Source organism: Eschrichtius robustus, chromosome 11 (assembly GCF_028021215.1).
Source record: "Eschrichtius robustus isolate mEscRob2 chromosome 11, mEscRob2.pri, whole genome shotgun sequence".
In the NCBI taxonomy this organism is placed as follows: domain Eukaryota; kingdom Metazoa; phylum Chordata; class Mammalia; order Artiodactyla; family Eschrichtiidae; genus Eschrichtius; species Eschrichtius robustus.
Window position 1 is genome coordinate 10444446 of NC_090834.1, and position 25736 is coordinate 10470181.

The 25736-nt window shown below is 41.5% G+C and overlaps 1 protein-coding gene across 4 annotated transcripts in view; it reads right to left on the reverse strand.

Annotated features, from left to right (window-relative positions):
- Positions 1 to 11986: 11986 nt before the first annotated feature.
- UBASH3B (ubiquitin associated and SH3 domain containing B) overlaps positions 11987 to 25736 on the reverse strand; it is a 140210-nt gene continuing 126460 nt past the window's right edge. For all 4 annotated transcript variants that reach the window (XM_068555222.1, XM_068555223.1, XM_068555224.1 and 1 more), the window contains exons 10-14: positions 25065 to 25157; positions 23673 to 23817; positions 17378 to 17484; positions 15849 to 15958; positions 11987 to 14642 (exon numbers count right to left, since the gene is read on the reverse strand). In XM_068555222.1, the coding sequence (XP_068411323.1) occupies positions 14505 to 14642; positions 15849 to 15958; positions 17378 to 17484; positions 23673 to 23817; positions 25065 to 25157 (593 nt within the window). In that variant the 3' untranslated portion in view covers positions 11987 to 14504. The remainder of the gene's footprint in view (positions 14643 to 15848; positions 15959 to 17377; positions 17485 to 23672; positions 23818 to 25064; positions 25158 to 25736) is intronic.

The window sequence follows — 25736 nt, forward strand, 5'->3', positions numbered from 1 at the left end:
AAGGCTGTACTTTTCTTCTTGACACAATGGTAAAGCCTCATAAAGCCAGAAACGTGTCTGGACTTAATTACTGGTTGATTATCCAGATCTTGAGCTTATCATCTAAGTTGAATGTATGAGGAGGTAAAAAAAAAATCACTTTGACAAGAAACAAAGGTAGAAGTGTCATCTTGGGAGTTCTCATTTTAAGCCAGTGGGAAAAAAATCTTGGACCCGGTCTGAACTAAATTCAGGTAGGGCCTGGAGAAGGGTCACTTTGCTTCTCTCTTTTCCAATAGTGGTTTTCTGTAATTTTCTATTTGGTAAAAATGTGGAGAAACAGGTGGAAGTAACAGAATGAATACAAGACTCAGGTGACCAGAGAATAAAACGTTCTGAGACTGACCTAAATTTACAGTGTAGTTTGTCCCAGATCTACTGATTTAATGTGGTTTTAGTGCAATATCTGTGAATCGAATGCTCTTTTGAGAATGGATTCGCATGAAATTTGCCAAGTGTTCGTTTCACTGTAGACAAGTAGTCTTTCTCATTCTCTTTTGAAAACACAAATCTGATATGTTATTCTTCTGCTCAAAAACCTTTAGTGGTTCCCTTTTGCCTGAAGGTTATAGTGCAAATTCTTTAGCAGATCATTCAAGGCCAATCACACCCTGGCTCCCTTTTCAGCCTCCTTTCCCTCCATTCCCCATACTCATAGAAAATTCTTGTCCTATTTCAAGCATCCAGTACATCTATATCGTCATGGTTCACACTGGGTTGTAGTTTGTACTGCCCTCTCTGCCTAAAATGGCTTTCTCTTTCTGGGGTGATTCTATTTGTCTTCTGAGGCCCAGATTGATTTGGCACTTCTCAGAGAGGAATAGTAACTAGCGATTAAGAACGTGGACTCTGGAACCAGTCTCTCTGGAATCAAAGCCTCGGTTTTCTCACCTGTGAAATGGGTAGAATGACAGCACCCACTCACATGGTTGATGTGGGAATTAAAGGACAAAGGATGCATAGTAAATACTATATGAGTTAGCTGTTGCTATCCTCTGGACTCCCAGGAAAAAAATCAGTTCTCCACTTTTCTTTGTCCCCATGATAATTTCTCTGTTTTTATCATACTAGCTGTTATTCTGATTTCTATTATATTTAGTTGAGTATCCGTGTATCTCCCTTGCTAGCCTCTGAGCCCCCGAAGGGTTTGTTTCTTATTTACTTTAGTGTTCCTGAAGCCCGGCACAGACCAATTCATAGTATAGTTTATTTTTTATTCTTCTTTTAAAAATTGAAATATGGTTGATTTACAATGTTGTGTTAGTTTCTGGTGTACAGCAAAGATATATATATGGTATACATATGTATATATGTATACCTTTTTCAGATTCTTTTCCATTATAGGTTGTTACAAGATATTGAGCAGAGTTCCCTGTGCTATACAGTAGGTCCTTGTTGGTTATCTATTTTATATATAGTAGTGTATATATAATCCCAAACTCCTAATTTATCCCTCCCCTCCCTTTCCCCTTTGGTAGCCATAAGCTGATTTTCTGTGTCTGTGAGTCTATTTCTGTTTTGTAAATAAGTTCATTTGTATCATTCGTTTACATTCCATATATAAGTGACATCATGTGATATTTGTCTTTCTCTGTCTGACTTACTTCACTTCGTATGATAATCTCTAGGTCCATCCATGTTGCTGCAAATGGCATTATTTCATTCTTTTTTTTTAATCACTGAGTAATATTCCATTGTATGGATATATCACATCTTCTTTATCCATTCATCTGTTGATGAACATTTAGGTCAATTCCATGTCCTGGCTATTGTAAATAGTGCTGCAATGAACATTGGGTGCATGTATATTTTTGAATTACAGTTTTCTCCAGATATATGCTCAGGAGTAGGATGGCAGGTTATTGTGGTAGCTCTATTTTTAGTTTTTTAAGGAACCTCCATACTGTTCTCCATAGTGGCTGTATCAATTTACATTCCCACCAACAGCGCAAGAGGGTTCCGTTTTCTCCACACCCTCTCCAGCATTTATTGCTTGTAGAATTTTTGATGATGGCCATTCTGACTGGTGTGAGGTTATACCTCATCGTAGTTTTGATGTGAGTTTCCCTAATAATTAGCAATCTTTTTTAAATTTACTTTTTATTTTTTAAATTATTTATTTATTTATTTATTGGCTGCATTTGGGTCTTCATTGCTGTTCGTGGGCTTTCTCTAGTTGTGGCGAGCGGGGGCTACTCTTCGTTGTGGTGCGCGGGCTTCTCATTGTGGTGGCTTCTCATTGCGGAGCATGGACTCTAGGCCTGCGGGCTTCAGTGGTCGTGGCACGTGGGCTTCAGTAGTTGTGGCTTGCAGGCTCTAGAGTGCAGGCTCAGTAGTTGTGGCACATGGGCTTTGTTGCTCTGCAGCATGTGGGATCTTCCCGGACCAGGGCTCAAACCCGTGTCTCCTGCATTGGCAGGTGGATTCGTAATCACTGCGCCACCAGGGAAGCCCCATAATTAGTGATCTTGAGCATCTTTTCATGTGCCTGTTGTCCATCTGTATGTCTTCTTTAAAAAATGTCTATTTAGGTCTTCTGCCCACGTTTTGACTGGGTTGTTTGTTTTTTTGATATTGAACTGTATGAGCTATTTGTATATTTTGGAAAATAATCCCTTGTCAGTCGCACTGTTTGCAAATATTTTCTCCCATTCCATAGGTTGTCTTTCTTTTGGTTTTCTTTGCTATGCAAAGGAAAAAATTAAGTTTAATTAGGTCCCACTTTTTTTTTTTTAATTGGGGTATAGTTGTTTTACAATGTTGTGTAAGTTTCTACTGTACAGTGAAGTGGAGTCCCTGTGCTATACAGCAGGTTCTCATTAGTTATCTATCTTATACATATTAGTGTATATATGTATATATGTCAATTCCAATCTCCCAATTCATCCCCCTTGTTTATTTTTGCTTTTATTTCCATTACTCTAGGAGATGGATCCAAAAAATATAGCTGTGATTATGTCAAAGAGTGTTTTGCCTATGTTTTACTCTAAGAGTTTTATAGTATCTGGTCTTACATTTAGGTATTTAACCCATTTTGAGTTTATTTTTGTATATGGTATTAGAGAATGTTCTAGTTTCATTCTTTTACATGTGGCTGTCCAGTTTTCCCAGCACCACTTACTGAAGAGACTGTCTTTTCTCCATTGTATATTCTTGCCTTCTTTGTCATAGATTAATTGACCATAAGTGTGTGGGTTTATTTCTGGGCTTTCTATCCTATTTCATTGATCCATGCATCTGTTTTTGTGCCAGTACCATACTGTTTTGATTACTATAGCTTTGTTGTTTAGTCTGAAGATCATAGTTATTTTAAAATAGCTTTATTTAGATATAATTGATATAATGAATTGTACATATTTAACATGTACAATTTGATAAATGTTGACATATGTATACACCCATGAAATCATTGTTACAATCAAAATGGTGAACTATCCATCGCCCCCTAAAGTTTCCTCCTGCCCATTGTAATCCTCTCCTTCCCTCTTTACCTTCCCTCTTCAGGCAACCACTGATCTACTTTCTGTCACTGTTCTTCCATTTGGCATGATTATTTTGAGGTTCATCTCAAAATAATTTGTCGAGGGTTTATTCCTTTCTATGGCTGGGTAGTAGCACATGATATGAACTTACCACAGTTTGTTTGCCCATTCACCTGTAGATGGACTTCTGGTTGTTTACCATAGGATAGGGTTAAATAATTGTTTATTAAATTGAATCAGCTGTAGTGAAACTTTATTTTTTTTTTATTTTTTATTTTTTTTTTTGTCCCATTCTGTGGGTTGTCTTTGCAATTTTTTTTTTTTTTTAACTTTTGGGTTTATTTTATTTATTTTATTTATGGCTGTGTTGGGTCTTCGTTTCTGTGCGAGGGCTTTCTCTAGTCGTGGCAAGTGGGGGCCACTCTTCATCGCGGTGCACGGGCCTCTCACTATCGCGGCCTCTCTTGTTGCGGAGCACAGGCTCCAGACGCGCAGGCTCAGTAATTGTGGCTCACGGGCCTAGTTGCTTCGCGGCATGTGGGATCGTCCCAGACCAGGGCTCGAACCCGTGTCCCCTGCATTGGCAGGCAGATTCTCAACCACTGCGCCACCAGGGAAGCCCAGTGAAACTTTAAATAAGGGGAACCTGGTGTGTTTCCACATCTGCCTTTTGTGATAATCTCCTAATTCAGAGAAAAAGCTCAAGGTTAGCAAGAGATGTTAAAGTAAATGCCGGTCCTTAGTTGGCACCTGGAGTGTACACTCAGGTGTGCTACCCAGATTCTCCGTCCATCCCCCAGAGGCTGGGAGGCTGGGACGTGTCAGCTGGCTCCTTCTCTGAGAATTGCCTTCAGTGGGGAGAATCATTTTGCCCAAGTCACACCTCTTCCATGGGGCCCTCGAGAGGGGCTGAAAGGTCCTGTGCCCTTGCCTCCAGGTGGAGCAGCTCTAAAGGGAAATGGTCCAGCTTCAGAGCTCCCCTTGGGATTAGGATTAGCTGAGACCTTTGTTGCCACAGCACCCCATTTCAGCATCTCTCTCCGCCCCATCTTGCTTCCTTCACAAGTGTTGTCCTGAGAGCGTGGCTATGAACTCCCACACAAAAATCTCCATCTCAGCATCTGTTTTCCAGGGAACCTGACCCACAACAGCACCTGAAATAGGTTGTCAAATGAGTGAGTGAATGAAAGAATGAATGAATTCTCCATCTGAGATAGAAACACTGCTCTTTTTCTCTGAGCCTAGAAGGATGCTTGTCTTACTATTTTTTTCAGAGCGTTAAAGATCTTACTTTAAATTGCCCTCTGGGAGATGATGAGTATATCTTATTCACCCATGGATGTGCTATCAACTGGTCGCCAACCTTGAGAAATGTCACAGTAGTCCACTGGACTCAGAAATGACAAATGGTCCGTGGGGGAAATGCTGCAAGGCAGGCTCTGAGTGACATGCCCTTGTGGTTTTCATGGTCCTTCCCCCTCTCAACACCCCCACTTCAGCCTGCAGCCCACAGGGGCTCAGCAGGGGAAGGGAGCAGTTTGTGCCTGCTTAGCAAGTGGAAGGAAAAGGTGAGGTCAGAGCATAGTGGTCAAGGAGTGACCTTCTACCTATTTTCTCATGGAAAAGTGTCTACTGACCACGTTGTATGTGGGAGGTCTCATAGCTGATAGCCCATTTGTCACTTTGATCTGCGTTTCATGAAATCCCCATGGTATGTTTTCGTACTCATAGGAAGTAGCATTTGATGGGGTCATGGTGTTGGGACAGATTTGAGAGAAATAAACAAACATCATCACCCTGATCAACCTAGGTTGTCAGGAAGAAAAAAAATTCTGAAAAGGAGATTTATCAAGTAGGTGAAAGATGGACTGTTTTAAGGGTCAGAAAGGATAGGGGATTTCCCCATGCACAGAAAGAAGCCCCTGGGGTTTTTGTTGCAATTACAAGAGGGGCCTAAACTTTCTTCTTGACCTTTCATGGCTCCTGTGAAGAATCTGTGACCTTTCCCAAAGCCAGGGCCAGAGGTGGCCTGGCCTGCATTTCCCAGCAGATGCAGGATGCCCAGTTCACACCTTGGCGGGATTCTCCGAGCACTGTTGTCGACTTACACAGAGTGGTTGGGAGTTTGCAAACCAGAGCAGCAGCCTCTGTAACTAGTTATTGATTGAGAAAAGGGCTTCCTAGGAGCAGCAAAGCTTAGCGGGATGAATAAGGGGTGGTGGGGCAGACAGACCCAGACTTGTCCACTGGGCCCTGTCACTAGCAGCCCTGTGGTCCGGAGAAGACTACTTGTCTCTTGGTATCAGTGTCCTCATCTGTAAAGTGGGAAGAATAATGACAGCATAAGGTGACTGGGAGGTATGAATCAAACACGTTATCCATCGTGCCCAGCACAGCGGCACATCCAAGATCCTCCATCAATCTGCAGACCTCAGGGAGCTGGGGCTGCATCTTGTCCCCACAGGAACCACAGCAGGTGAGACGTTCCTGGAAAACGAAAGGGCCAGCTCAGCTTTTGTTCTTAAGGCTTCTGTCTACAACCTAATCAAATGGATCATTCTGAAAACAGAACTCAAGTAAGAGCTGATTTCAGAAGGAAATTGTGGTTTGGGGGAATGTACCGCAGAACAGCGAGCTCCAGCTTCAGATCTTAGCTCATAGATCTCCCAGGACAGGTGACTTCCCTTGGTGTCTTCATGTGCAAATGAAGGGGTTGGATAAGAGCAATTGTTTTCCAACTGTGTTCTGAAGAACCCATTTATCCCCCAGGTGCCTCAGGGTTCTGCAATATTTTCCTTAAAATTTCTTTCAAAAATATTTCAAACTATTTGTCCAGGCTCTGGAACCAGGCTGACATGGCTGGGATCTTAGCTCCAACAGATCCAGCCATGTGACTTTGGGCAGGTTGTAGAATCTAAGACTCAGCTTCCTCTTTTGTAAATTGGGAATAATAATAGTATCTTGAAAATAGGGTTGTCGAGAAGATTAAAGAGGTTTGTTTACGAGCTAAGCCCTCACTAAATGCTGGCTGTCATTTTGCCACCTACTGGACACCACCAATCTCTTCATTTGTTATGCAGTAGGAATGGTTTCTGTGCTGGACTCTGGGCTTAGAACAAAATTCAAATGCTTCACCGTGGTCCACAACGGAGGCCGGCAAACTTTTTTGGTAAAGCGTCAAGAAGTAAACATTTCAGGCTTTGAGGGTCTTGTGTCCTCTTGTACTCACCTCTGCCCTTGTATCCAGGAAGCAGCTGTAAGCAATATGTCAATGAATGAGCATGGCCATGTGCCAATAAAACTTCATTATAATTATAAAACTAAACTTAAAAAAAAAAAACTAAAAAAACAAAAAAACTTTATTATAGAGACTGGAATTTGGATTTCCTATAATTATTGAGTTGTGTCCCGACATAATATTCTTCTTTTTAAATTGAAGTATAGCTGATTTACAGTGCAGTGACAAGCTCTGCTGTACAGCAAAGTGACTCAGTTTTACACATATATACACATTCTTTTTTTAATACTCTTTTCCATTATGGTTTATCCCAGGAGACTGGATAGAGTTCCCTGTGCTATACAGTAGGACCTTATTGTTTATCCATTCTAAATGTAATAGTTTGTATCTACCAACCCCAAATTCCCAGTCCATCCCTCTCCCTCCCCTCCTCCCCCTTGGCAACCACAAGTCTGACCTCTATGTCTGTGAGTCTGTTTCTGTTTCGTAGATAGGTTCATTTGTGCCATGTTTTAGATTCCACATGTAAGTGATACCATATGGTGTTTGTCTTTCTCTTTCTGAGTGACTTCACGTAGTATGATAATCTCTAGTTGCATCCGTGTTGCTGCAAGTGGCATTATTTTGTTTTTTTATGGCTGAGTAGTATTCCATTGTATATAGATATGTACACCACATCTTCTTTATCCATTCATCTGTCCACGGACATTTAGGTTGTTTCCATGTTTTGGCTATTGTGAATAGTGCTGCTATGAACATAGGGGTGCTTGTATCTTTTTGCACAATATTCTTCTTTTGATGTTTTTCGACCATTTAAAATTGTAAAAACGTTCTTAGCTTGTGGGCTGGACAAACACAGGGCTGTAGGCCAGATTCTGCAGAGCCCTGGTGTACAGGGCCCTGTGTTTCTGGGTCTGCCTTCCTCTCCAGCCTCATTTCCCCCCACTTCCTGCCACGCTCATGAAGGTTTAGCCCACTGACCCCCTTTGTTCTAACCCTTAGCTCCTTCCCACGTGGGGGCTTTTGCACTCATCCTGTCTCCCCAGGATCCTCCTCATTTAGCTCTTCACCACCACCAGCTTCTACTCAAGCCTCCACTGCTGCTTTCATTGCCACTGCTCAGGTACACCAAAGCTGGCCATCCCATCTCAAGTAGGATCCCCTGCCCCGCATCCCTTCCAAATGTACTGTCTATCATATAACCCATTTTTCTCCTAAACAACATGGATCAACATCTGTAATTATCTTGTTTATTTGTGGATTCATTGTCTATCTCCCAAATTCACGAAAGCAGGGACCTTGCTTTTTGATTTGCCGCCGTACCTCCACCTGCCACCTGCTAGGAACGTAGCATTCAATCAGTGTTGTAGAATGAAGGATAAGTCCACAACCTCAGGATCTTAGTATCTTAATTTCTCTCATGCGAGTTAATAATACCTGATCTCCTTACCTTGAAAAATTGTTTTGAGGATCAAATGAGAATGTGCTTTTAAAACTATAAACAATTATACTTGGGGAAGGTGGTAAAATCATTAGGGCAGCCTCTTAGACAAATCACAGAATTCAACAAACACCCCAACTTTTACCATTCTCCTCTTACTACAGAAGCTTAATTATGGGGCAAATAGTAAAGTGACACCAGTATGAATGAAGCTGTTTTATTCCTTGTCCCTGATATCCCCCATAGACAAGAGGAATGGCTAGGTGAGTGATTTTATCTTGGCCTTAGCAAAAGCGATTATTTTTTTTATTTTTATTTTTTAAATTTTCTGGTAGCCACATTTTTTTAAATTAATTAACTAATTAATTAATTTATGGCTGTGTTGGGTCTTCGTTTCTGTGTGAGTGCCTTCTCCAGTTGCGGCAAGTGGGGACCACTCTTCATGGCGGTGCGCGGGCCTCTCACTATCGCGGCCTCTCTTGTTGCAGAGCACAGGCTCCAGACGCGCAGGGTCAGTAGTTGTGGCTCACGGGCCTAGTTGCTCCGCGGCATGTGGGATCTTCCCAGACCAGGGCTCGAACCCGTGTGCCCTGCATTGGCAGGCAGATTCTCAACCACTGCGCCACCAGGGAAGCCCAGTATTAGGTATTTTATATTATCCTATTTGATACTCTTAAGCATGCTCTAAAAAATCATTATGTGCCCATTTTTCCAGGTGAAATGAGTTTAAGGGATCTAGGAAGTAGCTGAGCCAGGATCTGAACGTGGCTCTATCTGACTCTGGAATTAGGGGTTCTTCTCTGGTACAATATCAAGTTCCTCTCCAGTGGTACAAAGACTTTCTGAATATTCCCATCAATACAATGACAACCAGCAAGCTACATAAACCTTGGCATCCTTTCATGGTCAGGAGCAAGCAAGCCATCTGGGTTTTACATGTTTATTTTGGGCAAAATGATGCATTCTCTTTCTTCCAAAGGAAAACTGCTTTTTGGTCCTCAAACAACTTTCCAAAAAAAAAAAAAAATTTTTTTTTTTGCTGATTTAAGCTTAAACAGATCCAAAGCACAATGATTCGTTTTCTTTGGGTGTGCAGGCAGCCTGTACACATATCACAAAAGGGCAAAATGAGCTTGGGAAACTGTCAAGCAGAGAACAGCCGAGAAGCAGCCCCAAGGCTAACCATAGCTTGGTCTTTTGTCAGATCTGAGCATTAGCTGTTAAGTTTCCTCAGGAAGTAAACCCTGCGAGGGTAGTAGCCAGTTGTGCCAATGAAAATCTGTGTTCGTGTTCTCGGTATACATTTGCATACATGGCTTATTTTAAAACCTATTAGCTTAACATATCATTACTTCAGAAATGGGGTCTATGGCTTTTAGTAGTGCGGAACCCAGTTTGAACTGGAATTGTCCTCTCTCTGACCCAAATTCTTTCTCTATGCATCATTCCTGGTACACCTCCTCCGGGTGGGCAGTGGTGAGGGACGAAGCCTTGCACGTGGGGCAGAGGAAGCGTTTTGGAGCTCGCTCTTTCACTCCTGCGTGGGTTTTCACCTCTGCAGCCAGGATGGCTCAGAGAGATGCCCAACCAGAAGGGACCAGAGGCCCACGGTGCTGCCGGAGCCTCCTCTCATTTCCATCAGCAGCAAGTGCCCCTCTGAGGGAAGGATCCCACTCTTAATGGACATTTATGAAATAATAATGACCACAGCAACGTCTGAGGACATGATAGGAGTCGAGACCACTCAGTGTAACATGAGATCACTCTGGATCGACTGAGGACACAGTTTCTCTTTATTAAATCATCTAGGAACCACTTAAATGGAGATGCTCATGGAATGGAATGAACTAATTACAATGGTGCCAGAGCTGTACGGAGAAGAGCACGCAGCCAGGAAAGCACAGACGCCACAGGTACTTTACAAGGAATTTGGCAATACAATTAGGTGTGGTTTCCTTTTTTATAATTACAAACCCTTTTCACCAAATAAATATGCCTGAATCACATAGAAAAATAATGATACAATAGCCTTATAAATGAGAAAGAAACCAATACACCTCCCCAAACAGCAGGTTTAAAATGGTCTATGTGTAACCAAAGTGCTTCAGGATGGTGTTCCCATCTTGCGTGGCAATCAGAGAAAGAACCAGTACATATTTCCCATTATACATACATATGTATCCTGTACAGAGTCCAAGAATAGTTGAGCAGCTGCAAAATTCCGATTTCTGTGTGAGTAATGGCAACTAAATGGTGCAGTGTAAAACATTTGTAAGAACTGATGGTATATTAAGTTTGATTATTCATCATCATAATTTTAAGCTTACATACACTGAACAAAATAGTATATGTATTTAAAAATCAAGTGATTTCCTCTGCATTTAGAGGCAATTTTTCCCCCTTCCCTTGAATTTTTGTTACAGCTAGTCACTTCCCTAGGAAAATTCAATATGGTGCGGTATTAAAGGGAAGCAAATCCAAAGTGAATCCTATGTTTAAACATGAAAAGCATCTGCCATCACCTAACAAAATATCCCCCCATTACCTTAGTAAAGTGAATGTTAACCTGAAATAGATATTAAATCGCTCTTTTCCCTACCCTCCTCCGCCCAATCTCATCCCTCCTGGCAGGGCAGCAAGGCTGGCGTCTCTGAGTTCTCACACGTGTGCAGGACTACAATTTAAATGCAAATAACCCTGCGCCTCATTATCTGAGAAGCTGGTGCAGACGGGACAGTTGTGACTGTGCCTGCGAAGGTTAAAGGAGGCTCATCTGTATTCCAACACACGCGTGACTTAGAGTAAATTCAAAAGAGCAATTCATCACCGCTTTCAAATTAGACACTGGAGCGGCAGAGTGCCTAGGTTACGAGGAATACCTCCCTTACCACACAGGGACACCTTTCTACAAAGGCAACGAGATAGGAACCTCTCTGCAGTTCTTCAGTTAGTCCCCAGTGACACCAGGTAATTGAAATAAGAGACTTGATTTAATACGAACACGGCTAGTTGAGTGGAAAAGATACATTTATGGTAATGCTAAGCACAACTGGATGACAATCTACAGGCATTCCAAATTCCACTGACAGGAAAATGACCACAGCAGCCTAAAATGCAAGAGAAGTATCAACAATGATTTACCAAACTGACATCACTCCAGAAGGTATTTTTTATTTTTTATTATTTTCATTTTTTGCAAAATTGTCTTTCAAATATAAGGTTACTTTAAAAGAATTCTTTGGCTAAAGTATAATTAAAATAAAAACTAGAGACTCCCACAAGCCTTTCAATACAGGGTGAAAAATACCCCCCCTCTTTCAGCCATCAGATGGCCATTTAATCAGCCATTCAGATTCTATGAATCTAAATGTAATGGAAAACACTGTATTCTGAACTCCTTGCTGGGGTGAAGCAATAAGCTCCTAGCTACCATTGCAGTGATGGAGAGGGAGCCTGGGAAAATGAAACCCCCAGCTTGTGCATTAAAATGTGCCAATTATTCTAGTCCACAAAGGAATAGACGTGGCATTTTAAAATCACTGAAACCAAAGTCTATCTGTGAATAATACTGAGCCATTAGCGGGTTGATGTGGCACACTTGTGCAGGCAGCAGACTGTTTCGGACTTTCAATCCCAGATTAAATCCTTTAGTTAATTTTATCTCAGTTTATTTCAGATAACTTTCAACATTTAAAAAAAAAAAAATTCCTCTCCACAGGAAACCATTTGCTTCTTCTAATCTGGCATTTCCTTCCTTTCTCCCTTGCTTCCTTCCCCCCTCCCTCCCTTCTACCTTCCTTCTTTCTCCTAGCCCCCCAAAACATTTGTTAACAAGCATCAGCCTCAGCTGAAAAAAAAAACCAGCCTGAACTTCGAGTTGTAATAGCAATTTAGAATTTTTAAATGGATATGAAATCATGTAATACAGTTGTCTCTTCCTTTTATTACACATAGATTCAACACAATTTCCAAAGAATTTCTCAACTGGAGTCCAAGTTTAGTTTTTTAATTAGGTAAATGTGAAAAGAGAATTTCATGAGAATTCAGATCATTCAGGCCATTTTGATCAACAATCTGGATAATTAAAGCAGAGGAATAAACTCTTTGAGTCAAGGTTTTCCACCTAAATTATTCAGAAAATTATTTCAGATCTTTGCCTTCCTTTGCTCACACAGATGATGGCCTAAGGCTTTGTCCATATTGGACTAAGGACACTGGACCGTAGCCCAGCTAAACCAACCTATCAGGTCATCAAAGGCTTAAGATCATGGAGAAGGAGAGAGGGATAACTTGTTCTGAACTTTGTTCTATACAAGTACAGACCCTGTCCAGAACACGCTGCTACAGTTTTCAAGGAAATCGAATACGGGATGTTCGAGCATTATTCTGAGCATTGAAAGTCCATGAAAATTTGTGGAGAATCTAATAAACATTATAGGTCTGATGACAGTGGATTCACCTAATTACAGATAAAAGAATGACTGGCAGTGACATTGCATTGGCCATAATGTGACTTTTCTCTTAAAACCTTTAATATGAGTACTTCCCCCAGTTTAAGATGAAAACTTTTATATTAATCAATCATGTCAGCACAGAGTTATTTCTAGACCCAGAAGCTGGATCAGTGTTTGTGCAATGCTGGAAGAAATCAAGATTTGTTTCTTAAAATATAAAATTCATGACATATTTCTCTAAGTGACTTAAAAAAAAAAACTCAACAATAATCCTCTTGCGGATTAACATACATAGCCAGCATCCTTTCACTTCCTCTTCTTTTCAAGGATCATCAAATTCTAGTTTCAAATAGGAGCATAGATCTATTTTTATATCCCATATGTTTTCTCCTTTGGGTTTTGAATCTTGTTTAATGCTACAATAGATATTGATTTGTTTTACATGAATGTTCTCTTTAAATGGCTGAGCTTTCATTTTGCACATATATTCTACAGAGTGAACTCTACCATGCCAGACCATTGTCTGCTGCCGTCAACAGTCAGCTAGTCACACAATTAACTAGACATTGATAACTGATGTTTTGGTTTGACTGTCATTTGTTTTTCTTTTAAATAAACTCCCTCTAAATTCAGGAAGCAAGTGTGACAAGATGCCACAGGATGTGGCTCTCCCAACTTTCCTTAAGTAGCCCTACCTACCTCTTTTAAATTACCATAGCAAAACAAACAAACAAATAAAAACGACAGCACAAGCAGCAGTGCAGTCGTGACTGTCATCATTTAAGTTAGTTCCCTGACTTCATAATACATCCCTGGATGTAACTGATGCATTTGTGGGTGTTCTGTTATGGTTGACAAGTACTGTACGCATACAATGACCTGACCCTTGGTGTATGGTTTGTAACGACGTCCATATTGCACAAGAATGAGCTTCTTGCTGACTCAAAGGATGTATTTCACATACATCTGAAAATGTCAACGTCCTTAACCAGTTAACATGGTCTAGACTCTCGGGGCAAAGACAGGCAAATCACGGTGATTCAGAAGTCCTGTGGCTCGTTAGGCTGTGACACGAGTAACTCCTTCGATATATTTGGCAAGTTCGTTGCTCCTACAGTTGAATACTTCACACGTTTATCTTATCTTCCTCCTGAGTATCCAAAAGTGCTTTGGAGAGCAAAAATGCTCTGTCTCCCCATTTCACAGATAGAGAGAAGCAAGGGGGTAGGATGGTAGCAAAAAGCTGTAGTCCGCTTTTCTCTAGAGGAAATGTGATGTGGCGGTACCAGGGTGAAGGTTAGAATCCGCCAGCAGATGGCTTGAGCCAGCAGCACTGGTGTGGGTAGAAATTGATGGGAAACTGCATGTTTTCTAATCACCTTAAAAGAATTCGGCAGCTTGGTTTTAACTGGAACATGGAGTTAAAAAGAAAAGAAAATCCCATCACCGGACTGGCAGCTTGGTGTCCCTCCAGCTGGATTTTCCTGCACCCTTCCTCAGAGTGGGCTGGCAGCTCTCTTTGGGAGGACCCAGGTTCCTTAGTCAGCACAGATGGAAGGGAGGAAACATCCTCTGCTGTAGCAGGTGCCCCTGTATAGGAAGACCATTCTTGAAAGCCTTGTTAGCCAGGCAAGAGTCCAGGGAGAATGAATTTTTTCCCTGAATCAAGCCTTTCTCTCCTTGACGCGGTCTCATCCTAAGAACGTCAAAAGCCTGAAAGGACATATGCTAAATTATTCTGAGCTGTCCATTTAGGATGTGGTGCAGACTTTCCCACTGTTACTAAGTACACAAAAAGACACTTCTCCCAAAGCCTTCCTCAAGTCTTTTCTTCTTGTTCGCTCGTGCGGTTATTCTTGCAGCAGGGTCTCTCTCCAGTTGAAGCCCCCAGTTGGTCCATGGGTAAGAGGGAGGATTGGTGGGTCTGTCAGCTGCCAGATTCCAGTTTCTCCTAATTCTTCACAGGAACAAAACCCCAAGTAGGGGATCTGAAGTAAGACAGTAAAGAAAGGGAAAACAGAAAACAGAGGTTGAGTGCTTTAACTTTTACCTAGACGAAGGAAAATTCAAAGGAATGAATAAGGGCTTTGTAGGCAAGCATCCCCTCCAAAATATTGAAAATGAAAGGGACAGAACTGATAAATTAGAAGGAAGAGTATTTACAACGCAAGAGGATTCTTCGGAAGGATTCATTAAACGGTGAGCTCTTCTAGTGCAATTAAGTAATTGTTTATAGATGGTTTCTATATAGCACGGGAGGAAAAAAAGGAACTCATGTATAAAGCTAAGGCGCTAGGAGTTCATTCCTAATTGCAAGTCAAGCTGAAAACACAGCTCAAACATTTCTGAAATTATACTTGGACAATGGGAAAGATTATTCAAGTTTTAAGAATTTGTTTTATCCTGCTTTTTCTTTCATTTTTTGGCATGTGTATCTAACATTCAGAGCTGAAGCTGTGCCCTTCCTAACTTCAGTAGGCATGGCATTTCAAAAATTATTTGTGTGTGTGTCCAGAGTTGCATTTACGAACAAGACAAAAATCTCTGCCCTCAAGCAGCTTACAGACTAATGGGAAGGACAGACACATAAGTAAGTTTTTAAAAAAATGAGAAAAGAATTGCAATCGAGTTTGAACCAGGTTCTCTGGGGACAGTTACAGGAAGCATATAACTCAGCCTCGAGGGAAGTGTATGTGGGAGGGTGGCTGACGGGAAAACCTCTTCCACAGGCATGAGAAGGAAGAATCCAGATGTGTTGGTCAGCCTGGTGGGTTTTCTGTCTCGCTGCCTTGTTCCTGGGTTTGCCTTTCAGCCTGATCATTTTGAATCACTGCTTCCTTTGGCCTATCCGCCAGGACCTTTCTTCCAGCTGAGCTGTCAGATGCTGTGTTTTAGCCCACATACCTCCTCCTTATCCGTTCCATGGTCCCGCAGGGAAATCCAGACAATTTGCTTATGATTCTTAGCTACTTCTTAAATTTTAGCTCTTAGAAGCTAGAACTAGCTCAAACACATCTTTTTCTCTTACCCAAGGCCTGATAAAGTACCTTAAACAGAGCCCCATTCAATACATCTTGGTTGAATAAACCAATAAATGTACCTTCCCAGCTCCAAAGAACTTCGCTTTCAGCCAGCACTGAACCATTCTGAAACTCCAAGGCCCCACAGGCCCCTGAAATGCAAGCAGGAATTACCTTTCGGACCATTTGTACAAAGTCCTTGGAGTTCTGAGGTGACAGGCCCTGAAGTTGGCAGGTACACGCTTCAAGGGAAGATGCGTGGGCCACAATCAGGATGTTATTTCCTGGGGGCAAAAAAGCAAGGACTGAAAAGACTGTTTCTATAAAGACATATGTAAACCTTGTAAGTACTGAAGCCAAGTGTTCCAGGGAGAGGCAAACATTCTCAAGAAGGAGACAATTCGGCCAAGCAATATTTTGAAAATGCTTTGTATTGTTAAGGCAGCCTAATGTCATTAAAAACAAAAAACAAACAAAACCAACAAAAAAACCCAACAACAAACCTACTTTTAATCTTAAAGTAATTAGAGTCACAGGAGGTAACAAATACGTATTTTACGTATTAAATATACGTGTGTATGTTTTATATATACTATATATACATATTATGTACTATGTATATACATATACATACATATATATACAATATGTACCTTGCATATATACTATACACACACACACTAGGTAGGTCCCATGCACCCTTCACACAGCCTCTCTGATAGTAACATCTTGCCTAAGGTACACTATCAAAACTAGGAAACAAGCACTGGTATAATCCACATAGCCTATTCAGATTTCACCAGCTTTAGCCAAATCTATCACATGTGGAGCTTTTGGGAACCATCACCTCAATCAAGATACAAAACTGTTCTATGTCTACAGGGCTCTCTGCTATTACTTCTAATATATTACAGTTTTTGATGTTGCCATTGTAGAGCTGTGAGCACTTGAGACTTTCTGGTTGATAGAACATGCTGAGTTTCTTTGCAGTGGGGATGGGTGGTACCACAGGGGTGGTCATGAAGTGAGTGGCTTACAAGTGATAACTGAAAGGTGGGAACCATCCACGATACTGTTGACCAGGGCTACCCACTGTTAACATTCTGGTGTATGTAAATCCAGCCTTTGCTCTATGAAGATAAATATTTTAACTTTTAGTGGGGGATGGGAATGTGCAGACTCTTTTGTAATCTGCCCTTTTTACTACAAATATTACAGTCCTACATATCATTAAATGTTTGAGTTCAATGATTATAAAATTCAGTGGCAGACTTGAGTTGTACAGCACACTGCTCTTGGTTGGTGATAGTAGTGACGGTAGGTGTATTTGTGTCGGTGTGTTTGTGTGTGCGTGTCCATGTTCCTGGATCAAATTATAGGCAAAACAGTGTTATGGTAAAGAATTTCTGGAAACTGTAATAGGGAACCTCCTTCAGAGAGTGGAAGATAAATAGCTGAAATGCAGAATTCTGTTATTTCATAGAGTAACCAAGTCTGATGTATTTCCATGGAATATCTACCATTTGAGGTACTCAAGAGAATAGTACAAATTTAACATGAAGCTATCTATAAGAGAGTCTGGAAGTATTTTTCTTTCCTACTAAGCAAGTTTGTCAAAGCACGCTGAACCATCTTGAATAGCTGATTAACCATGGTGGAAAAATGATCACAGATTTAACTATGGAGTCCAAAATAATACCTACCTTTACTTTTACATTCACTTATTATTTCCTTTGTTACTTGGAAACTTCTACTGATATAGGTGTCATAGGATTCTGAAACCACTAATTTGCTGACTGGAATGTGAGGTCTGCAATAGAAAAATGAACAAAGGCATTGAAAACATTTTGAGCCCCAGACAAAGCAATTGACATTACTCTAAGTTTTATTTCAAGACCTTTCTAAAGCTCCCATATTTCTGTTTATCCATTTCCCTAGAAAGGATGGAGGCATAGGGAAGAGTATTTCAACTATGTAGAAGTGGGGTCCAAATATGCAGAATGTACAGAAATAAAGGCCGTGTGTGCATGGTGTCAAAGTGACCAGCTGAAAAATGAAACATTCAGTTCAGGTTTCCCTTGCAGGATAACTCATAGCAGTTTGACTAATTTTACTGACAGTCCCAGGTCACATAAATAAGAGGAAGCAAAGCAGAGGTTAGATCTCTTTATCTATTTAAATCACCAGAGATTTCCCAAGCCTCTCTTTAGTAGGCTTGCACATGATAAGCAGTAAGGATAAGTTTTACTTAATCTTTTCCCAGTTTTGTTGGGATTTCATTGATGTATAACATGGTGTAAGTTTAAGGGTATACAATGTATTGATTTGATACATTGCAAAATGATGACCACCATAGTCTTAGCTAACCACCTCCATTATGTCACATAATTACCATTTTCTTTTTGGTGGTCAGGACATTTAAGCTTTACTCAGCAACTTTCAAGAATATAATACAGTATTGTTAACTATAATCACAGTGCTGTACATTAGATCCCCAGAACGTATTCAGCTTTTAACTGTAAGTTTGTACCCCTTTGACCAGTCTCTCCCTATTTCCCCCTCCCCACGGTCCCATGGGTGTCCATGCTACTCTACTGTCTGTTTCTCTGAGCTTGGCTTTTTTAGATTCCACATATAGTGATATTATATGGAGATATCTCTGTGAGATCTTGTTTTCATTTCCTTTGGATATACCCCAGAAGTGGGATTGCTGGATCATATGGTAGTTCTATTTTTAATTTTTTGTGGACCCTCCATAGTGTTTCCATAGTGGTTGTACCAGTTTACATTCCCACCAACGGTGCACAAGGATCCCTTTTCTCAGTAGAACTACCACATGACCCAGCAATCCCACTACTGGGCCTATACCCTGAGAAAACCATAATTCAAAAAGAGACACGTGGGCTTCCCTGGTGGTGCGGTGGTTAAGAATCTGCCTGCCAATGCAGGGGACATGGGTTTGAGCCCTGGTCCAGGAAGATCCCACATGCCACGGAGCAACTAAGCCCATGCGCCACAACTACTGAGCCTGCGCTCTAGAGCTTGTGAGCCACAACTACTGAGCCTGCATGCTGCAACTACTGAGCCCGCATGCTGCAACTACTGAAGCCCGCGTGCCTAGAGCCCATGCTCTGCAACAAGAGAAGCCACCGCCATGAGAAGCCTGCGCACCGTAACCAAGAGTAGCCCCCGCTCGCCGCAACTAGAGAAAACCCGCACGCAGCAACGAAGACCCAACAGAGCCAAAGATAAATAAATAAAATAAATTAAAAAAAAAAAAAAAAAGATCTTGCTGTGATTTACGTCCAAGAGTGTTCTGCCTATGTTCTTCTCTAAGAGTTTTATAGTGTCCGGCCTTACATTTAGGTCTTTGATCCATTTTGAGTTTATTTTTGCGCACAACTGACTTCTGTATATTGACTCTGTATCCTGCAACTTTGCTGAATTTGTTGATTAGTTCTGACAGTTCTAGGATTTTCTGAGTCTTTAGGATTTCCTATATATAAGATCACGTCATCTGCAAACAAAGATAGTTTCACTTCTTCTTTTCCAATTTGGATGCCTTTTATTTATTTATCTTGCCTAACTGCTCTGGCTAGAACTTCCAGAACTATGTTGAATAGCAGTGGTGAGAGTGGCCATGCTTGTCTTGTTCCTGATCTTAGAGGAAAAGCTTTCAACCTTTCACCATTGAGTATGATGTTAGCTGTGGGCTTGCCATAGATTGCCTTTATTATGTTTAGATATGTTCCTTCTATACCCAATCTGGTGAACAATTTTTATCATGAAGAGGATGGTGTATATTGTCAAATGCTTTTTCTGCATCTACTGAGATGATCATATAATTTTTATCATCTTTTTTTCTACTAATGTGGTGTATCACATTTATTGATTTTTTTTTTTAATTTATTATTTTTTTTATTTATGGCTGTGTCGGGTTTTCGTTTCTGTGCGAGGGCTTTCTCTAGTTGCGGCGAGCGGGGGCCACTCTTCATCGCGGTGCGCGGGCCTCTCACTATCGCGGCCTCTCTTGTTGCGGTGCACAGGCTCCAGACGTGCAGGCTCAGTAGCTGTGGCTCACGGGCCCAGTCGCTCCGCGGCATGTGGGATCTTCCCAGACCAGGGCTCGAACCCGTGTGCCCTGCATTGGCAGGCGGATGCTCAACCACCGAGCCACCAGGGAAGCCCCCCATTTATTGATTTTTGTATGTTGCATCATCCTTGCATCCCAGGGATAAATCCCACTTGGTATATGATCTTTTTGATGTGCTGTTGAATTTGGTTTGCTAATATTTTGTTGAGAATATTGGCCTGTAGTTCTCTTTTCTTGTAGTATTCTTATCTGGCTTTGGTATCAGGGTAATGCTGGTCTCATAAAATGAAATGGGGAGTTGTAAGGATAGATTTTTAAAGGAGATATTAGGTCCACTGGATTTGTGAGCTAATAACGCTTCACCAGCCTTTCCTTTTCTTTCTTAGTTTGAACACAGACCACATAAAGACCACAGACCACAACTTCTCCTGGCAGTTGGAGAAGTACAGGGAACATAAAGATGAAGAAAACCCAATTTCTATGTTTGAGGAGCTCTCTGTGTGTGGTTGGGGTGAGTAAGCTATTGATGTAAATGATAATTATGACACGATGTACAAACGCATATGAGAGGATGGTCGAAGCAGGGCCCTCCGATCCTGGTGACCCTGAATGTCTTCAATCCCGGTCACTTCCGTCTGCTTCCACCTTCCTTTGCTATTTAGTTTTCTGGTCTATGAGATGTTTACCTTGTTTTTGAGCGCAACTATGACATATTTTCTATTTTCTTATTTTGTCTTTCATTGTTGGTATTCAGTGCATGGAGGTGCTAGTGAGTTCTCAAAGTGAATCCTCATGGCATCTGCATCAGAATACATTGCTGCTGCTGCTGCTGCTACTGAGATTTACTGAGAGGTTCCCATGTGTCAGGCTCTGCGCAAAGCGCCCTACTTGCGTTCTTTGAACAGAGCCCACCTAGCAATTTGCTTTTGCAAATTCTGAGTGTATGGATGACAAAACTAAGGCTTAGAAAGGCTACAGCTGACTTGCCTTTGCTTACATCATTAGCGACTCTCGGAGCCCGGATTTGAACCTGTGTCTGAGATTAATACCTGTAAAGTTATCCTTCACCCTGGATGGCTTCTGACAGTGCCCTCCCCAAAGCTGCCCTTCTGTGCACTTGGGTTTACTGTCTGGAGAGGAAGGATGCTGTTGCATCTGAAGGTAACTTGCCTTCATCTAAATAACATTCTCTCTGCAAGCATACTATTTCTCCTAGGAAACAACCTTCTTTCTGCATCTTACAACACCCCGGGTGATAGGGAGAGACATGAATCCCCACTCATTAGGGATGTGCCTCGTTGTTCTGGAGCAAACCCTTTCTTCCCATCCCTACTTCTCATCCAGTTCCATTACCATTTACGTCACCTGGGTTCCCAGGACACCTCCCCCAACACACACACATACACACTGTGACAAAAGGCCTCTTGTTTGGTTCAGGGAGTCACTGCGAGGGTGAAACCACACTGTAGTGTACAAGATTTGTGTAAGTGAAGAGCTGGTAGATGCTAGAATCCAGTTCCTCCTGATCAGCTCTTGCCTTGAAGTGGAACCTATGAATGGCTTCCATGTTTGAACGAGCCCTGAAGGGGACGGGACAGTCAAAGCTCTCTCACTCCTGTCAGCTGCGTCCTGCTTCTAGCCGCACCTGCAGGACCCCTGTACTAGTCTGGGACTCAGGTGGGCCTCCAACCACCAACTAGACCTGGAACCCAGAGCTCTGGGTACACAGGGAGTACCCTTGGAATAGTATTCTCCCGTGTATACTCTCCTCTCCCCAGCCTACTTTGGTCCAGACTATAGAGCAGGCTTCTGCCCTGAGTCCCACACCAAAGTGTGATTTGTTGTCTCTCTAATACTCCAGATCCATGGCTCCCCCATCCCCTTTTCCCTACCTCCCCCAGGCAGGGTCCTGTTCTGAAGCCTCATCCAACTGGTGTGTATTTTGTTTTTTCTGCCTTGCTCCTTCCCGCCTAGCTCCACTGGGGCTGCTTTCTACACCCAGCCCCCAGGATGGGTCTTGTTGCCCGTGGCTGATGCTTGGATATTGGTCACCAGCCTAAATCCACCTTCCAGCCCCTCCTCCCTCCTGTTCAAGGCGACAGGGAGGGATCTATGAGCAGTGCTTGCTTGACTTATAATACCCTGCCTATCGGTTCTTGCCCCTCTGCACATCACCATTTTTCTTCAATCAATCATTTGGGCACCACTACTTGCTTCAGAAGCCCTGCTCACTTGACATAATTAATTTCAGAGTGAATTTGACTCTAGGGGTTGTGCCTCTCACATGCTTGATGGGTGAATTTCACGACTGATTTATAGAATTAGAGGCTTAATCTCACCACCACCACCACCCCCAACACAAAATGGTTGAATAGAACTTTGATTTTTTTGTAGAGGAGAAGGAAATCTGGAATATGAACCGCGTCCTGACCCCCAGGTTCCTGGCATTCATCCTTCTGTTCATACTACTGGTGGGGTATGTGTCTGTGTGTGCATTGAAGGGCTCAGGTAGAATGAGTCTGGGGACCTTTGTAAATAGCTTGGGAAGAATTGCAGGATGCACTTAAGGGGGAATCTGAAGGCATAGTTGGCCTGGGTGGGGCTGGGTGGTAGGTGAGGAAAGTCATTTTACCAATGTTGGCAGTAACTTTTTCTCTTTCCAGGGCAGAGGGGTGATGGCTGTTGGCATGGGGACAATAATTTATTGCCGCTTCCCAAGGAACAGAAAAACAGTGGCCATAGAGTAGATAGGACAAAATGTGAATTATTTCAGTAGGGGATCCGATTGATTGATTTAATCTTATTTTTGAGGAATGCTCATTCCTTTAAGGCAAGAAGTTGAGGTTTGGGTACGTATTTGAAATGAAAGGTCAAGGGATAGCACAAGGAAGAAAGTTTTGCTTATACTGGTCACTTGTTCCAAACTCTGTTTTAAGAAATGCATTTAATTCCCCACTGTAATGGTTGTGAATATCTGTCCTTCTTCAAAGACATTTTACAAATGTCTGGGTGGATTTTTCTTTCTTTTTTTAATGCTCAACCTAAAACTTTATTGCGCACTGACAAGATAATCAGATATATTTTAAACACTTCTTAATAAGAACAACTAACAAACAAAAATATTTAAACCAAATACAGGGGTTAGAGAGAAAAATATCATCGCTTACTAAAAATATTTAAAATAAATATTGCTATAAAGAACACAAAAAGCATTTTTTTATCATGTCACTAAGAAGCTCTGAGTGGATTTTTGATGGTTAATGTAACTATGTTACAATCTACAAACACTTCTTCTAATAATAGTCTAATGGAAAAAGCAAAGGACTACTATAAAGCAGATTACACAGTGTTTGGCACACAGAGAATGATCAATAAAGGTTAGTTATTATTATTGTCAGATGTGTCCACTACACGTATAACTAACTTTAGGCAGGCCACAGAACTCTCTCATCTATGAGAGTGGCTTGCCTCCATCCTGGGGTTATAGCAATAATGAATGAACATCATAATTAAAAATGCTCTGAAAAATCGAAAGCGACAATCCAAGGCAAGACACCGTCATTTCCCTTATTTCCCAACAGGCTCCTGAACTGCTTTATCATTAGCTGGTGTGTGCTCCTGGCATGCGAAGTGGTTTTATTATTCACTGAAATCAACGTAGTAAAGTCAGAAAACCCTAGTGCGTGTGACGGGAGACATACCCCACACCAATGCCAAATACAAGGGAATGCTGGCTTTCTCCAGTTTTGTTTTTTTTTTTTTTTTTTAAATCATAGCTTGACTTCCACCAATATGGCTAACTGGCCATGGGCTACATCTGGCCCTTCATCTCCTTAATTAGCCTGGCCTGGTGGAGAAGAGTATTTCCACATTGGCCTCAGGAAACAGCAGTTTCAGAGGGTTACCTGTAGGTTGTATCAACACTCAGGTTGGCTGCAGCTAACTCTGATGGAGGTATCCACGCAGGTAATGTGTTCCCAGCAACCCATTTTGTCCACTCAAATAAACCAGGCTCTACGCGGATCTTCAAGTGATTTTCTTGTTGTAAACCTTAGAGGGAAAATAAAATGAAGATGAAGGAAGTATTACTATGTTCTCAGTGGAAAAGTAAATTAGAGGCCAAATTGTTACAAAAATGCTCATAAATCTTCTATTCTCTTTCCTATCAGATGCTATATATAGCTTAAGGAAGGTAAAAGCATGCAGGTTTGGACAAGGGTTTTTAATTTTTGTGTTATAAACACGTGAGTTTAATATTCTGGCCACATCACCAGGATGTATGCTGGCTTTAAATGGTATCTGGTTAAAGAAAAAGTCATTATCCATATAATTTATTACAGTTCTGTGACTACTATAATTCCTCTTTCTAAAGTAGGTTCCAAGATGTTCTTGCCAAGAAACTTCAGAAATTCTTAGCATCCACTATTTTACAATAGCTTACATTATATTTGCGTATCATATACATTGTTCATTTTCTCTACTAGAAAATCCAGTGTTGAATATTTACCAATGCCAGTGCACAAGTCCTGTGTTTTGTGAGTGTGTAATTGTCCTCAGGGTGGGACCTGTCCCTGTTTAACTCTTTGTATTGCATTTAGCCCAGTTTTTCCTTGCAAATGTGATTGATAGATAATGCATTTGAATACATAGATGCATTCTGGCTTACTTAAGGTTAACGAATAGAAGTCTCAAATGTAGTGTAATTTCCTTATTGGCTCAGCTTTTTCTGGCTTGTTTGTTTGTTTGGTATAAGTAAACAGTCAACCCTGTTTCTCCTAGTTTTCCTTCCAGTGAAATGAGAATGGAGATTCCTGTAACACAAGCTTCCACGGATTTTAGGGTAGAAGCTGAATATCTTTTTAACAATGGTACTTTTGAATTTATTCCAATTAACTAAAGAAACAAGGGTGATTTAGATTTGCAGACACCTAGGAGCACCGTTCCCTGTTGTAAAGAGGCAAACAGAGCAGAGCGGGAGGAAACAAAGAAAAAAAACAAAAAAGGATCACGCTCTGTAGGCTCTAAATTACTGCCAGCGAACAATATTTTACAAGCCTCTAATTCATCGAAGAGAGCTTTACATTTTCAAGAAAAACGGTATTTGTATATTCTCTTGATCTCACTTCTGCTGCCAGAGTATGATTTGGGGACTTTTGCAAAGTCATCTTCCAAAAGAATCCTTGCTAAACATTTCAAATTCAAGGCTTTCAACTAGCTAATGTCTCCTGAGTAGGATAATTTGTGTCAGGTTGCCTGGAGACGGAGGTACGGACTAGCTGACCTTTATCAAGTCTTACCTTTCAAGATGTTGTACGCAGTCTGGACACAGCGCAGGGACGGGGAGCAATAGACATGGTCAATGATGGTGTTACTCTCTAATAAGGCTTCACCTGCAAAGGAAGCCAGAGAAGAATCAGTCCGATGATTTATGAAGCCTCAACTTGACTCTCAGTGTTGGAGAGGGTGCCAGACAGACCCTGCAAACCTCTCTTTCCGGGTGGGTGCTCACACAGGGCCAGCAGTTTCAGTCTCATTTTCAACAACTCTCCTGACCGGTGTTTCTATGAAAAGACCAAGGGACACACCCTTCTTGTCTGTTTTCTTTCTCTCTCTCTGGTCCTAACAAGCAGTAAAATGCCTGTTCTTCTCTCCTGGATAAAGTCTGAATGCCGTAACATGGTGGTCAAGGTCTTCCACGAACTTGTCTGTCTCCATCCTGCCAGCCTTGTCTCTCGCCCTGCTCACAGTCGATGCTCTAGAAACAAGACAGCTTGTTTCCTCCATACTCTGGATGCTGCTTCTCACGTCTATGACTTGATGTTGATCCTCCCACTGAGATGCCGTCCCACCTTCCTGCTAAGTTCTACTCTATTCTCCTCTTATGTCTTCTTTTGTACTCCCATGATACTTTGTACATAGTTCTATTCTTGAGTAACAAGAATACTCTATATTATTTATCCACTTACAAG